At 39.6% G+C, this 15,079-nt stretch overlaps 1 protein-coding gene across 1 annotated transcript in view; it reads right to left on the minus strand.

Moving 5' to 3' along the window:
* Positions 1-15,079, minus strand: part of ugt8 (UDP glycosyltransferase 8) — an 83,461-nt gene that overhangs the window by 18,510 nt on the left and 49,872 nt on the right. Inside the window, exon 3 of the mRNA XM_060832514.1 lies at positions 8,080-8,222. Coding sequence (XP_060688497.1) covers positions 8,080-8,222 — 143 coding nt within the window. The remainder of the gene's footprint in view (positions 1-8,079; positions 8,223-15,079) is intronic.

Below are 15,079 nucleotides of genomic sequence, written 5' to 3' on the forward strand. Positions count from 1 at the left end.
AAGAACAACGAATAGCACAGGAAGCAGCCCTCTGGCCCACCAAGCCTGTGCCAACACACGACATCTTTATAAACTAAAAACATTTTGTCTCTACGCAGTCTGTATCTCTCTATTCCCTATCTGTTAAGATGCCTCTAACATTGCTACTGTATCTGCTTCTGCCACCTCCACAACCAGCACATTCCAGGTACTTCGTGCCTTCTGTGTAAAACAATTTACCTCATCTCTTTTAAACTTTCCCCCTTTTACCTTAAAACTATGTCTCCTTGTAACTGGCATTTCTACCCTGGGAAAAAAAGACCATTACTCTACCTATGCCTCTCCACTACTACTTTCTTCCATCATGCCACCCCTCAGCCTCCCATTCAAGTGAAAAGAAATCAAGTTTGTACTTATAGGTAATACCCTCCAAGCCAGGCAACATCCTGGTAAACCTTTTCTGTTCCGTTGCCAAAGCCTCCACATCACTGGTAGTGTGGCCATATTCCAAATGTGACCCAAAGAAAGTTCTACACAGCCGCATTAGGACTTTCAATTTTTATACTCTATGCCACAACAGGTGAAGGCAAGCGTACTATATGCCTTCTTGACTACTTTATCCACTGGTGTTACCACTTTCTGGTAATTGTGGTCTTGAATGCTAGACCCCTCTGTACTTAATGATTCTCAGAGCTCTGCCATTTACTATACTTCCCTCCTGCATTATACCTTCCAAAACGCACCATCTCGCATTTAGCCAGATTAAATTTCATCTGCCATTTTTCCACCCAAGTCTCCTGCCTATCTGTATCCTGCTGTGTCATCTGGCAATCCTCCTCAGTATCCATAGCACTCCTAAAATACTCTTTCACCACTTCTCTCTCCTGTCTTCTATGACCAAGCCAGTTCTGTATCTACCTTAGCAGATCACCATGGATTTCATGTGACTTCACCTTCTGCTATGAGGGACCTTGTCAAATGCCTTGATAAAGTCCACATAGACAACATTCACAGAGTTATAGAGATATACAGCACAAAAACAGACCCTTCAGTCCAACTCCTCCATGCCGACCAGATGGATTCCAATCACAAACAACCCACCACTATCACCCTTTGCCTCCCATTTGCAAGCTAATTTTGGGTTGTTTGCTAACTTGCCTTGGGTCCCATGGGCTCTTATCTTTTGGACCAGCCTCCATGTGGAATTGTGTCAAAGATCTCATTGAGGTCACACAAACCACATCGACTGCATTCCCTAAAATCGATATATTTAGTCAGCCTTTCAAAAAACTCAAATTAGTCACACAGGTTCTCCTTCTCTAATAAATCTGTGCTGACTATCTCTGAGCAATCCTTGCCTTCCCAAGTATTGAATAATTTAACAATATTAGGCAGGAACTGGGGAATGGAGATTAGGGGCAGCTGTTTGAGTATAAATCCACAGTACTTACACAACTGGCTCAGTTGAGTTTATGGTTAATGGTAACCTCCAAGATGTTGATAATGGGGACTCAATGATGTTAATGTCACTGAATGTTAAAGGAGACAATCACCGACTATATGATGGAATTTGGAGGGGTGGAAAATCAGTTGCTAAGTTTTGCAACTTTTTTTTTACACCAACTATCTGAATAAGCTTTGCATACATAGCTCAAAGCATTCCTTCCAGTGTTGAAGACAAGAGATGTGCAGAATTCAGGGCAGAGATTATAATTCCCTGGGCAATTATAGCATCTGTGTGGGTCCTTCCAAAGTCCTTTTACAACAGACCCAAGTCTAAATTTAACCTCTATCTTTCAAGATTCAATCCACACACTCAACATACATGATTCTGAAGCAACTTAACACAGTAGACAGAATTGTTTGCCCTGGTTCAGGAAAAACATGGAGGAAGTCAGGAGAAGGGGCTATTTATTAGTATTCGTAAAAAGAAGAAATTTTTTTTTATTGAAAGGATTGTGACAGCTCCATCGTTGTGAAAACTCAAGGCTGAGATCGACTAATTTCTGCTGCAGAGACTCAGTTATATGGAGAATAGGCTAGCAAAAGTTTTTTTTAAAAGGTTGGACTAAAGTCAGGTATGACTGCACTAATGGTGGCCAGGGCTCAATAGGTTGTATTTGTCTACTCTTGCTCACATTTCTTACATACTTAAATTTTTGTTATGAATTGTAAAGGGGAGAGACAAAGGATAATTTCTCCCTTTTCCACCACTAAATTAACCCACATGCATTTTACAGAGGGACAATTTTAATGCCTTGAGTACTGAGCAGACAAAACAAGCATTTCTGCAAATTTAAAATAGAAGAATAAACATTTATGTTTCAGAACACCCAAAATGCAATTGCAACAATCACCATGCACACCAGCTATAGACTCAAACAGATGAATTTCTGAGGTTTGCACTTAGGTCATTTCGAAAGTTAAAAGAAACAGCACTTAATAAATAGTTTGCAAGATGACAGTTGAAACACTGCAGGGCTGAAGGATTTTCTCTCTTGGTTGAGAGAGAGAACAATGGAGTTTAGAGACTGAAACCTCCTGAATATTTTTCATTTTAAATTTGTGGTAAAGTCTCTGTCACCAATAATCTTGCAGGTGAAATTAAATAGCCTCACTTCATCTAAGAGGACTATCTTTTTAAGGCAGAGTTCTTTCATTTTTCTGGGCAAAACCTCTTCCTCAGTGGAGATGTGTAGATCTGCACTTATGAAGGCAGCATTTTCCTATTACAAGCCATTGTATTGATGTTTTATTCTCCAACCAAACAGGTTGATGACTGAACAATTCATCACACAATGTAGGTACTTAACAAGTCATCAACAGTTAAGCCAAAAGCATCTAAAATGTCTTCATTTATAGTCCCATTTTCATGGGGGTCAGCAAATATATAGTAATGTTGAATTCAAGGTTCTTTGCCATTATTTAAATTTGAATAGCTTTTGAGAAATGTGTTCAGACCATAAAAATAAAACTAAAGCATTGAAAAAAAGCACCTGAATTCCAAAGTTCATTTTGTCACAGTAAACCTTCCATATTCCATGTTACCTTTTCAAAGTAAAATGCCCATCTTTTCCAGAGGCTTATGGGCATATAATACAACCATTACATGATATGCCTATGACAGACCTTAATCAAGGATTGGTAATAGGTCAGGAGAACTGAATAAACAGAAAAGATATACTATCACATAAAAAGAATGGAACCATCTGGAAGAAACAAGTGATCTATTACTGTGCCTTCTAACATCAATTTTGCCACACTCAGGCATTTCTCTTGTACAATTTTAATAAACCTTGGAACCTACATATTGACCTATATAACTTACAAGGATTAACCTGGACTGGATCTGACCAAGTTAGCAAATTATATTATATAAACAGTCTACACATGATTAATTTCCCATATGAATAAATTGTGTAACATTCCATAATAACTAGAGGGCATACCTAAAATAAAGGTAACAGCAAAATGTACAAATAGAACCAAAGCATTTTCAATGTTATATTTGTGCTACAATGAAACTAGAAATACCAAAGTAAACTAAAGCAAAGTTGCTAAAATGCATTTAGAAACTGTAATAATAAAATGAGTGAATCAGATATCATCTCCAGTCACTAAGTCTTAAACTTACAAGAAAAGGGCATACACTATGACTCATCAGGTCTACATAGAATTATTAAGCAACCAATTAACTTTATGGTGGCTTAAATTCCAATCTTGAAATTGAAGTAACCTGGAATATCCGTTACACAACAAATAAAATATAAATAAGGCAAGTGAATATCAATGAAACCCACAGTATGATGATTAGCATTGACTGTACATAGAAACAAAAAGATCCCACTTTTCACTAGCCCTTTATCTACACCTGAACACACAGTTTTAATGTTCAATATAAAGAGAACTTTCTCCTAAAAACCATGGAAAGGTGGACAGTGTAGTTGTACTTTCCAGAACAATAAAGTTTCCAGCACCACGGTTAATTTTCAAGTAAATTTACAAAAGGAGAGTCAGGTTCACTGTTGATCTCACTATTCAACGTTGACCATGAAGAGACAGGTAACTGGAGTACAAATCTAGATCCATACAAAATGTTCAATCGCCAAGAACACTTATTTCCACCTCGACAAACTTTGACATAACTTTTATGCTTTGTCATCAACAATTATTTCAACAGACATTTTGTACTTCCATTACACAAACTTAAAACATCTGAAATTCAATCATCTGAAATTAAATGAATCTTAATAAATCTGTCTTACAACTGCCCCATATTGAATCTTCCCTTTCCACAACCTTCATCCTTAGATATGTGCTTTGGCTCTCTATTCAAAACCTATTCTGTCAAAACCATTGCCCTGCACGCCTCCCTACATCTGTAATGTTGTCTAGTCTTGCATGACTCTTGCTCAATGCCCCTAGTATTATTTGCCTGCATCCTTTTTACCATACCAACGTTGGCAAAGCTTTCAGTCCCTTAAGAGAACATTCCAATCTCTCGTCATTCTCTTTCAACTTATGGGTCTCCAATTCCATGTGGCATCCATTTTCATATTTATAAAATCCAAACTGATTCACTATGTTGAAAGTACCACTTTTTTTCATGAAACCATTAAATGCTTTATTCTTCAAAGAATTTTATTAACATTCTCATTGTAAAGACAGTAATTAAGAGATTTTCTTGGAGCAATTCTCATGCATTTGGAACTCTCAGAAATCTGACTTTTAGAGACTTTCTCCGTAGAGTTCTGATCCGAATTTACTAGTTGTCTAGGAAATGTTAGGAGACTAAAAACCTCCTACAATTTTTTGGATAATTGTCCAAGTAAACCCCCGAACACACCATTAACTTCTCCTGACAAGCTCGCCAAGCATGATGGCCCCAACATCCCCACATCTCTCCAAACCTCCATAAACATTACCACTCCCCTCCATGGCTCAATGTAACAACAATCCACCTGTTTGGCCTGATGAAATGTGCTCCCTAGACCACACAACTGCCTGGCCCTGCCAGGGTCAAGAACCCTAACTCCTGGCACTGCCAAACCAAAGACCAGCCAACACCTCTAGACAATACATGCCCACCCTAACACTGCACAACCCTACACCACATTCCAGGTCTGACACCTCTGGATGTCTTGCCCCTTGCACACTATCCTAAGCAGAGATATCCAATTACACGGCCTTCTATCCACCCAACCAGCAACATAACCTCATTCAAACGGCATTTTCTTTCCTTTAGCCAGCTATCACCCTACCCTCTCACTTACCATTTTGCAGTGACTGTCAAAGTGACTTTGGGAACTTATAACAATTAAACCCAGGGACCTGGGTTTGATTCCAGCCTTGGGTAACTGTCCATGTGGAGTTTTGCATGTTGTCCCTGAGTCTGCATAAGTTTCTGCCAGAAACTCTTGTTTTCTCCCAAAGTCCAAAGATGTGCTGGTGAGGTGGATTAGCCTTGCTAAATTGCCACATAGTGACTAGGAATGAGCAGGCTAGGTGAATTAGTCTTGGTAAATTTGCAGTTATGGGGATAAGTTCGGGACTGGATCTGGATGGTATGCTCTTCAGAGGGTCAGTGCGGACTCATGGACCAAATGGCCTGTATCCGTGCTGTAGGGATTCTACAATTCTATGATTGAACTTCTGAAATACTTGAGGCAAATATAATTTTAACAATGTATTTCCTAGCATGGAACAACTTTGCTAACTAAATGAATTTCTCCTTAATTTCTTCCAATAGCATTCAGGGTAGGCCACATTTAAAATTCTGGACAGAACATTCATTAACAGATAAATTAATAATCCTAAAGAGAACTACAAGCATTAAAATCTGTTCTGATGGCAATCAAAAAATCTAGGCCATGTTTCAGTCACTATCTTCGCTGTATGAAAAGCAAACATTTATAACACAGGAATTACATTCAATGATACAAACCTAAAAGATGGTAACTTTTGCAAGTCTGTTAAAAGTTGGATTCAGATATTCTTGAGAATCCTAGGAAGTTACTGAACAATAGTTCACTTGTAACTTTGCAAAACTTGAAAGCAGGTTTTATATAAAAATGATTGCATTTAAAATGAGGACCTTCATTTCTACTCCAGCCAGTCGATCAAAATCCCCAAGCAACACATTTAGTAGTGCAAATAGAATTAAATTGCTTTTAAGAAAATGGTATAACCCAGATAATCAACATTTTCTACAATAGTTTTCAAGAAAAAATGTTACAGATTAAATTCGCAGAGGTCCCTACGTCAGCAAATACAGTTAGTTACTTGCAACTATTGACACTTTCTTCATTCAAATGAGCAGGGTCCATTTGTATTGTATCTTAAATTCTTTAAGGAGAAAGTGAGGTCTGCAGATGCTGGAGATCAGAGCTGTAAATATGTTGCTGGAAAAGCGCAGCAGGTCAGGCAGCATCCAAGGAGCAGGAGATTCGACGTTTCGGGCATAAGCCCTTCTTCAGGAATGAGGACAGTCCTCATTCCTGAAGAAGGGCTTATGCCCGAAACGTCGAATCTCCTGCTCCTTGGATGCTGCCTGACCTGCTGCGCTTTTTCAGCAATACATTTTCAGCTCTTAAATTCTTTAACGTGGTTAATTCATATGTTCACATGCCACAGCAGAAATTCCTCAAAGGTTTAAGTATTATTCAAGTTTCAATGGGGGTATTGGGGAATGACAAATCCTATTTTTTTTTATTATTAGATTAGACTTACAGTGTGGAAACAGGCCCTTCGGCCCAACAAGTCCACACCGACCCGCCGAAGCGCAAACCCCTACATTTACCCCTTACCTAACACTACGGGCAATTTAGCTTGGCCAATTCACCTGACCCGCACATCTTTGGACTGTGGGAGGAAACCGGAGCACCCGGAGGAAACCCACGCAGACACGGGGAGAACGTGCAAACTCCACACAGTCAGTCGCCTGAGTCGGGAATTGAACCCGGGTCTACAGGCGCTGTGAGGCAGCAGTGCTAACCACTGTGCCACCGTGCCACCCACTGTGCCACCGTATTTGTTACTGTACATCCAAAATCTTTTGAAGGATAATGATTAAGGCAAATGCTAATAAAGAAAACATGAGAATTCGCCTATGATATGATTAGATTAGAGTACTTAGTGTGGTCACAGGCTCTTCGGCCCAACAAGTCCACACCGACCCGTCGAGGCGCAACCAACCCAGACCCATTCCCCAACATTTACCCCTTCACCTAACACTACTGGCAATTTAGCATGGCCAATTCACCTAACCTGCACATTTTTGGATTGTGGGAGGAAACTGGAGCACCCAGAGAAACCCATGCAGGCATGGGGAGAACGTGCAAACTCCACACAGCTGTTGCCTGAGTTAGGAATTGAATCCAGGTCTCTGGTGCAGTGAAGCAGCAGTGCTAACCACTGTGCCACCATGCAGAGTCAACCAAGAGATTGTCTGCGACTACTTTGGCCAATGCTACACATGTTTAGAAGCTAACCACTGTGCCAACGTGCCACCCACATATTTGGAGTAAAAAAAAACCTTTTCCTCAAAAGGATATGAAAACTGCTGAAAATAAATAAAAACTTTATGTCTGTAATGGCTAAACAACATTCCAGGAGTTAATCAATAAACATCGAAAGGAGGTGGTAAGGTACCAGCTTTAAAATAAAATCAAGTCAGTGGAGAAGTGAGCCCTCATCTCAATTCCCTGTCCCCATCAACCCATGCCATCTAATTTACCATGAACAGCACCATGAGAGCTCTGTAGTCTGGAATAAATATTTTTGATCTGTTTGCGCTTAGAGGCATAACCTTTAGACCAAGATAACCCATAGTGTCAATACACAAGATTCTGCATTATATTCTTTTTGAATAGAAATAAAACAGTCAATGTAAATCACTCTACAATTAAGTAAATTTTTCGATCATTTTGTTTTAATTTATAAATGACAAAATTACCTTAATTTACTTGAGACGGTTCATTATTTGCATTTTAAACTGAAAACTGATTTTACCATTTGAAATGTTCCAATCTGTTGAAGAACAGTTGCACAGTGTTTTCTTTCACCAACACTCACCCTCCATGTCACCTATTATGTACATACCTCCACACTACTTTCTGAGGAAGCCGTGCCAGAGCTCCTGCCAACTTGTGCGCAACATCATCTGACAGATACTTCACACCGGCTCCAAAAGATACGAGGACAAAGCCTTCCTCCTTAGCATCATCTGCCCAGGTCATAAAGTCCTGACATTTATATAAAAGGGATACAAGTTAAACAATGCTTCACTCAACATTAATGGCTCAAGTCACACTTCACTGAAAAAAGAAATGTATGTCAGACATATCTTTGCAAAATGCGTTTTTTTCACATTATAGCATCACATGATTATTTGCATTTAGTACAGGGCTTAAAGTACAGCACTTCTTTGTAATATTGCCATTATTCTGGATCTAAGTTTGCTTGCTGGAAGGTTTGTTACCATAATAGGTAACATCAGCAGCAAGTCCACAATGAAGCACTAGTGTTATCACCTACTTTTTATTTGTGTGTTTAGGTTTCCTTGGGCTGGTGATGTCATTTCCTGTGGTGATATCATTTCCTGCTCTTTTTCTCAGAGGGTGGTAAATGGGGTCCAAGTCGATATGTTTGTTAAGAGAGTTCTGGTTAGAATGCCATGCTTCTAGGAATTCTCGTGCTATTCTCTGTTTGGCTTGTCCTAGGATGGATGTATTGTCCCAGATGAAGTGATGTCTTTCCTCATCTGTAGGTAAGGATACTAGTGATAGTGGGTCATGCCCTATTGTGGCTAGTCGATGTTCATGTATCCTGGTGGCTACTTTTCTACCTGTTTGTTCAATATAGTGTTTGTTACAGTCCTTGCAAGGTATTATGTAAATGATGTTAGTGTTGCTTGTAGTCAACATTAAAAAGAAGTACACACTTGCAATCTTTTATATTACTAACTAACTTACCATATTTCATATTCTCCTCACATTGCTTTTTTCAGTTATCCTCTATTTTTTTTATATAGGAAAAGTTTCCCAATCCTCAGGCTTCCCATTCAACTCCACCACAATGTATGCTTTTGCTTTTAAGCTGTCCCTGACTTCCCTTATCAGCCATGATTCATTTGCCCTCCCCTTAGCAGATTTTTCTCTTCCTTAGGAAGAATTTCTGCTGTGCCTCCCAGATTAGCCCCATCTTCCCCCCCTCCCCAGCAGAAACTCCTGCCATTGTGACACTGCCGTCTCCCCTGCTATTCACCCCTTCTAATCAACTCCATCCAGCTGTTCACTCATGTCTTTGTAGTTACTTTCATTCAATTGTAATACCATTACATCTGACTCCAGCTTTGCCCCCTCCAGTTGCAGGGTGAATTCTATCATATTATGGTCACTATTCCCTTTGGGTTCCTATAACTCAAGCTCAATCTGCCTCATTACATCACGAAATTCTGAACTGCCTGTTCCCTTGTAGGCCCCACCACAACCTGCTTCAAAAACCATCTCAAGGACATTCCAAGAATTTATTTTCTTGAGGTCACCAACCTGATTTTTCCACTTCATTTGCATATTGAAGACCCCTATGATTATTGAAATAGTGCCTTGTTTACAAGCCTTTTCTCATCTCGATTTATTTTCTTCCCCATATCCTGATTTCTGCTGGGAGATCTGTACATAACTTCCATTAGGGAATGTTCTCTTTTGTGGTTCCTCAAAAGGTACCCTAACAGATTTACACCTTCTGATTCTATCGTTTCTTGCTAGTGATTTAATTTTATTTCTTACTAAGGGGACAACCTCACCCCCTCTGTCCATCTGTTTGTCCTCTTAATAGGATGCATGTCTTTTGATGTTTACTTACCAGCCTTGATCTCCTTTCAAAGACAGCTGGGACACCCAGTTCATACCTGATTTCAATCTGCGCTACAAGCTCAATTACCTTATTTCATATACTGTTTGCAATGAAGTGCAGCACCCTGTCTGACATTGACTGCTCCACCACATCCCCATAGTTGTCCCCTGATCTGCTAAGCCCAAAGTTAGATTCCTAACCCTTTTCATATGTTGTCCTCTTACTTATTTTGAAAACTTTAATAACCTCTGCTGAGCCTCCCCTCCTTTAACTTTTTCCATAAATTTCCCCCTCCACTATTTAGTTTAAGTCCTATCTACAGCACTAGTTGTGCAATTCACCAGGTTCTGGTCCCAGCATGATTCAGGTGAAGCCCATGCCCTCAGAACAGCTCCCTCCTTTTTCAGTACTGGCACCTGTGTGCCATGAACTTAAACCAGTTTTTCCCACACCTACCTTTGAGCCATACATTTACCCCTTTAATCTGTAGACTCTGTGTTAATCATCTAATGGCTCAGGTTGTAATCCAGAGAGATTGCCACCTTTTGGTTCTGCTTGGTAATTTAGCACGTAGCTGCTGATACTCCCTCAGCACAGTCCCTTTTTACCTGTATCAGTGGTAGCAACATGGACCACAACAAATGAATCTTTCCCCTTCAACTCAAAATTCCTGTATCCCAGAAGAGATATCCTGTACCCAGGCATCAGGCAGGCAACTTTGGGACTCTAAATCCTGACCACAAAGAACAATGTCTATTCCCCTTACTATATCATCCCCGATTATAATTACATTTCTCTTTTTTCCCTCCTCTTGAATGGGTCCTTATACAACTGCACTATGGTCAGTTTGCCTATCCTCTCTACAGCCCCCACTCTTGCCCACACAGGGAAGAAGCAGCTCAAATCTGTTAGACAAGCTCAAGGGTTTAGAATCCTTTCACACTACCTCCTGGATGTCTAGAACTGCCTTGCTCATTGTTACATCCTCCTGTCCCTGACCATTCAACAAATTCAAGGTAACTAATCTAAGGGATGTGACTTCTACCTGAAATACAGCATCAAGATAACTCTCCTCCTCCCTGTTGCAGTGTTAGAAGCTCAGACTCAAGTTCATCAACTCTGAACTAGAGTTCCTCTTGCTCCAAATGTAGTCACTATGAACTACAATAGAATCCACCAGCTCCCACATCATTCAGGTACAACATATCACCTGGCCCCACAACTATTTAATTTACTGGATTCTTAATATTTTTTTAAAAGTTTCCTACTGGTCTTTTAGTTTGTAACGTGTAAACATTTCCCTTATTTATCTTCAATCCTAAGTAACATATAATTGTCAAATTAGTAGCTATCACCAGTGAACTTATGGTTTTCCTATGATGTCATTCTTGAGCTGGGCTTCTGATCATGACTTTTAATTTATCCTGTTAGAAAACCTGACAAACTATGAGCCAAAAAAAAAGCAAGGGAAAAACATCTCTTCCCACGTACACTGAATTCAGACATTCCTTCCAAATTCCCAAACCATATACTCGCTTAGGCTATCTCAGTTTGGATGTGACCTTTCCTTCCTGACCATGCACAACCTTCCAGTTTACCTGCTGTACCCATGTGCTAGCTTTATTTTGTGCACAAGTACCAAATCCTCTGTGTTGCAGCTTTTCTTCTTTTAAATAAAACTATTATTTTGTTATCTCCTCCAGAATGAAAATCACACCTTCATGTATTACCAATTTTTTGCCCACTGGATTTATTAATAAGTCATGCTGTTTGTAGGGAGAACTGTTTATATCCCTCAGACAACTTGGCTTTCCATCTACTTGTGTCGTCTGCAAATGTAATGACCGTACTGGCAACTTCCTTCCAAGGTACGGCCCCAGCACTGTTTCCATTGGTTACAAATCACCAATCCCAAAAAAGTCTCTTATCCCCACTCATTGTTTCCTGCCCAGAAGCCAATTCTCTATCCATGCCAATTTACTCTTTCTGACTTAACCTTTTGCAAGGTACTTGTCAAAACAACTTCTGGTAGTCCAAATACAACATATATACAGGTCTTCTCTATCTACTCTGGTTTAGACTTCCTTGAAAACTCTAACAAATTAGTCAGACATGATCTTGTTTTCATGAAGCCATGCTGACTCAGCTCAATTAGATTATAATTTTCCAGGCTAGTTCATCTAGTTGCCTGTTTTGTGCCTTTTTTTTGAATAGAGGTGTCACATTTGACAGTTTTCAATCCTCCAGTATTTCTCCAGAATCCAAAAATTTTTTGGAAAATTAGAACTAATGCATCCATGACCTCTGTAGCTACTTCTTTTAGAATCCTTGGATGTAACCTATCAAAGTCAAGGAAAATATCTACCTTTAGCCCATCAGCAGCTTTTAGCCCAAATACTACTTCTCTAGTGATGGTACTTAATTCTTTCCCCATATTCTTTAAATTTAATGAGATGACCAAAATATCTTCCACTTAAGACTGAAGCAAAGTATCTGCTCAACTAGTTTGCCATTTCCTTGCTCCTCATACCAGTCTCCCAATTCTATTTTCGAAGGAGTGTCTGTTCACTTTAACACTCTTCCTTTTTATATACGCAAAGCTTATTGTCAGTTTTTCTATTCATCACTAGTTTGCCCTCAGTTTATTTTCTCTATCAGCTTTTCAATGCTCCTTTGCCAGATTCTGATTGCATCCCTGTCTTGAGTCTCCTTAAATGTTTTTTCTTACAACACTAACTTTTGGTTAGCTATGGTTAATTTATCTCTCAGCATCTTTCCACTCACAAGAAATGCCAATGTGGGGGGGGGGGAAAGAAAACAGCAGGCTGGATAAATACAGCAGGTCTAGCAGCATCTGTGGAGAGAGAGAGACAGAGAAATGTAGAAAACATTTAGAATCCAGTAGGATTAGTCAGACTTGAAATTTCAATTGTTTTTCTCTCCACAGATGCTGACAGACGAGCTGAGTTCCTCCAGATTTCCAGCATGGTATTTTGTTTAAGAGGAAAAACATCTTTTGTACTTTACAAATATAAGCCATGTAATTGACAAAGATGTTGCCTTAGTAAGTCCAGGTATGGCAATGTGTCTACCAAACAGTCATGATTTGGAGATACTGGTGTTAGACTGGGGTTTACAAAGTTAAAAATCACAACACCAGATTATAGTCCAACAGGCTTAATTGGAAGTACGAGCTTTCAGAGCACTGCTACTTCATCAGATGGTTGTCAACCACCTAATGAAGGAACAGCACTCCAAAAGCTAGTGCTTCCAATTAAACCTATTAGACTATAAATTGGTGTTGAGAGTGTTTTAACTTTGCTTGGCAACTGGATCCTATTTGGTAGACAATCAGGATTCATTTCTTATACAGCACAAGTGTTTTCCCCTTACATCGGTATTTTTTGTAAATTGTTCTGATGAGTGCAAGACAAAAAGCTTTGATAAAATGAGTTTGAGGAGACAGAGAAAACTGTGCTTTGACAGAAGAGACATCTTTTCTCAGGTCAGGAAATAACTGCACAAGGAAATAAAAGTCAACATTTTATGTAAATGAACTATAGTTTTTGTTATTTTAAATTTCTAACTGTACCCTAACAGATTGTGGCCTAATTGTGGGCATTCCATGTTAATTTATTGCATTGGTCAAAACGTTGGCCTGTACTTTGTTTGTTTGGTTTTCTGAAAATCAATCTTAACATGAGCAAGTAACTGAGGTGTCAGTGGGGGAGCACTTAGGGCCATAATTCTATTAGTTTTAAAGTAGTGCTGGAAAAGGAATAGATCAGGTCTAAAAGTTGAAGTTCTAAACTGGAGATAGGCCAATTTTGATGGTATTAGGCAAGAACTTTCAGATGTTGATTAGGTGCAGATGTTCGCAGGTAAAGAGATGGCTAGAAAATGGGAAACCTTCAAAATGAGTTAGAGTCCAGAGACAGTATGTTCCTGTTAGGGTGGAAGCCATGGCTGGTAGGTGTAGGGGATGCTGGATGACGAGAGAAATTGAGGTTTTAGTCAAGAGAAAGAAGGAAGCAAAAGTCAGGTATAGACAGCAGAGATAGAGTGATTCCTAAGATGATATAAAAGGCAGTAGGAGTATACTTAAGAGGGCAAAAAAAGAACATGAGATAGCTTTGACAAATAACATTAACGAGAATCCAAAGGGATTTTATAAATACATTAAGGAAAAAAAGGTAACTAGGGATAGAATAGGACCCTTCTAAGAACAGCAAGGCAGCCCAGGTGTGGAACTGCAAGAGATGGGGGCGATGATAAACGAGTACATTGCATCAGTATTGACTGTGGAGAAGGACATGAAAGATACAGAATATAGGGAAATAGCTGGTGTAATATGGATATTTTTCAACATGTCAAAAGTGGTGGTGCTGGATGTCTTAAAATGCATAAAAGCGGACAAATCCCCAGGATCTGACCAGGTGTACCCTAGAACTCTGTGAAGCTAGGTAAATGATTCTGGGCCCCTTGCCAAAACATTTGGATCATTAATAGTCTCAGATGACATGCCAGAAGACTGGAGGTTGGCTAACATAATGCTACTAATTAAGATGGTAAGGAAAAGCCAGGGAACTATAGACTAGTGAGTCAGTGATGGACAAGTTGTTCGAGGGAATACTGAGGAACAAGATTTACATGTATTTGGATGGGCAAGGACTGATATGGGATAATCAACATAGTTTTGAACATGGGAAATCATGTCTCACAATCTTGATTGAATTCTTTTGAAGTAGTAACAAATAGCATTGTTGAGGGCAGAGCGGTGGACATGATCTATATGAACTCCAGTACGGCGTTTGACAAGTTTCCTCATAGTGGACTAGTTAACAAGATCAGCTCACAGAATGCAGGGAGAACTTGCCATTTGGATACAGAACTGGCTCAAAAAGGTAGAAGACAGTGGATGGTGGTGGAGGATGGTTACTTTTCAGAATGGAGGCTTGCGAACAGCCATGTGCCACAATGAGCAGTGCTGGATCCGCAGCTTTTTGTCATTTACAGGAATGATTTGGATGTGAACATAGGTGGTATGGTTAGTAATTTTGCAGATGACATCAAAATTGGAGGTATTGTGGACAGCGAAGAAGGTTCCCTCAGAGTACAACAGCATCTGGATCAGATGGACAGAGGAGTGGAGATGGAGTTTAATTTAGATAAATGTGAGGTGCTGCATTTGGAAAGGCAAATCAGGGCAGGACTTACACACTTAATGGTAAAGTCCTGGGAAATG

The sequence above is a fragment of the Hemiscyllium ocellatum genome, chromosome 1, assembly GCF_020745735.1.
Source record: "Hemiscyllium ocellatum isolate sHemOce1 chromosome 1, sHemOce1.pat.X.cur, whole genome shotgun sequence".
Taxonomy (NCBI): Eukaryota; Metazoa; Chordata; class Chondrichthyes; order Orectolobiformes; family Hemiscylliidae; genus Hemiscyllium; species Hemiscyllium ocellatum.